The sequence below is a fragment of the Carex rostrata genome, chromosome 11 (genome assembly GCF_964058835.1).
Source record: "Carex rostrata chromosome 11, lpCarRost1.2, whole genome shotgun sequence".
In the NCBI taxonomy this organism is placed as follows: Eukaryota; Viridiplantae; Streptophyta; class Magnoliopsida; order Poales; family Cyperaceae; genus Carex; species Carex rostrata.
This window is the reverse complement of record NC_135928.1, coordinates 5,142,263-5,144,455: the sequence shown is the minus strand read 5'-3', so window position 1 is coordinate 5,144,455 and position 2,193 is coordinate 5,142,263. Positions and strand designations below refer to the sequence as shown.

General features: G+C 47.4%; 1 protein-coding gene across 1 annotated transcript; it reads right to left on the bottom strand.

The window, feature by feature from the left end:
• Window positions 1-487: 487 nt before the first annotated feature.
• LOC144561968 (uncharacterized) lies at window positions 488-1,290 on the bottom strand. The gene is made up of 2 exons (XM_078311076.1): window positions 1,267-1,290; window positions 488-1,219 (listed from the first exon to the last, which is right to left on the bottom strand). The coding sequence occupies exons 1-2, from the start codon at window positions 1,288-1,290 to the stop codon at window positions 488-490; spliced, it is 756 nt and encodes a 251-aa protein (XP_078167202.1).
• Between the last annotated feature and the right edge of the window lie 903 nt (window positions 1,291-2,193).

The following is a 2,193-nucleotide window of genomic DNA, read 5'->3' as shown; positions in this document are numbered from 1 at the left end:
GGGGGGACGTTGCTGAGTTTGCAATGGAATTGGCACTTGTCGCATTTCCTGACTAGATTCGCAGTGTCTTGTTGCATAGTTGGCCAGTAAAATTCTGCCCGGATGGCGCGCTTGGCTAGAGTCTTTGCCCCCTGATGGCTCCCGCATAATCCTTCGTGAATGTCCAGCCGGATTCATTTCGCGTCATCTTCGGGTATACACTTCAACCATGGCCGGACATAACCTCGCTTATAGAGACAGTTGTTAAAAACGGTGTACGGGGGGCTATTTTCTTAATGCGCCGGGCTGCTAGGGGATCTTCTGGTAGTGCACCCGAGGTGAGGAACGAGAGCATTGGTGTCATCCACGTTTCCTTGGTCTCAGTCATTAACATCTCCCGGCTTTCCTCCATTATGCTCGAAGTAGGCACTTCCATTACGATGATTGGTCTGTCCTTATCGAGGTTTCCTGCGGCTCCGAGTTTGGATAATGCGTCAGCTTGGTTGTTCTATGTCCGCGGGACGTGTTGTATTTGCACCTCATCAAAGTGCCTCTTCAAAGTTTGGAAATGCTCGCGGTATCTACGCAGCTTGTCGTCGATCGTTCGACATTCCTCGTTAAGCTGTCGTACTGCTAACTCTGAATCGCTGTGTAAGCAGACTTCACGAGCACCTACCTCCTTAGCCAGTCGCAACCCCGCGATAAGTGCCTCATATTCAGCCGTGTTATTGGTAACCGGGAACTGAAAATGCAGTGCATAATTTAACAACTCTCCTCGTGGGCCGAGCAGGGATACGCCAGCCCTGGCCCCTTGTAATGAAGAGGCTCCATGGACATATAGTTTCCATTGCCCCTCCCATTCCTTAGGCGCACCGGAGTACTCTGCTATGAAGTCGACGAAAATTTGGGACTTGAGTGAACTTTTTGGGTGGAAAGATATGTCAAACTCGGACAGTTCTAGTGCCCAGGCCAACAAGCGTCCGGATGATTCGAAATTTGCGAATGCCTTCTTCAAAGGCACTCCGGTATATACCTTGATTGGATGAGATTGAAAGTATGGTCTTAAATTCCGACCTGCCTTGATGAGGGCATACGCGGCTTTCTCAACGTGAGTGTACCGCGTCTCTGCATCGCACAAAACGTGGGATACGAAGTAGATGGGTTTCTGTTCTCTTCCTTCTTCTCTTACTAACGCAGTACTTACCGCGTGTCCTGTTGTGACTTCTCTTACCCCTTTTCCCTGCAGAGGGAAGGGTCTTATATATCATGACCTACGTACCGCCTTACCTCTGCCAGGGTAATCCAGAACATGGGTCAGTTATATGGTTATGTGGTGGTAGCCACTTATGATCGTGTGATCGTGGCTGTGTGGACAGCGGAGAGGTCGGTAGCCGACGTGGCTGCCAGTTACAAGCGGTTATTGACCCGGGAGCGGCTTTGGGCCTTATACCGGGGTGTAGGCTATCTTGGTCATAGCTGGGCCAACTTATTATGGGCCTCAATCCTGGACTTTGCATTGTGTCCCGGGCTGGCCTCGCAAAACGAGATCCTAATCCCGGACTTGTTCATGATCCAGTTTGAGGCTACAAGGGCCTTGGGAACATGGCCCTATCAGTTGCTCTATATGTAGATGATTTAATCTACACGGGAAACAGTGAAGAAATGATGCAAAGGTTTAAAGGAGAGATGATGAATACCTATGACATGAGTGACATTGGATTGATGAAATACTTCTTAGGTATAGAAGTGGCTCAAGTTCAAGATGGGATATTCATATCTCAGAAGAAATATGCGGAAAACATATTAAAAAAGAATAGATTACAAGATTGCAAGAGTGTCACAACACCACTTGTTCCATTTGAAAAATTCAAGAAGGAAGATGGTTCGGCAAAAGCAGATCCAACTGAATACCGCAGTTTGGTTGGAAGTTTACTGTACTTGACTACAAAAAGGCCAGACATCATGTTCAGCTCAAGCCTTTTATCAAGGTATATGGATTGTCCTACACAAAAGCATGTTACAGCGGCAAAACGAGTTCTAAGGTACATCAAATGTACTGTTGCATATGGCATATGGTACAAACCGGTCAAGAGCTCAAAGCTGATTGGTTATACCGATAGCGACTGGGCGGGATGCCAAGATGACATGAAGAGTACTTCGGGCTATGCGTTCTCACTTGGATTAGGTATTTGCTCATGGTCATCCAAGAAATAA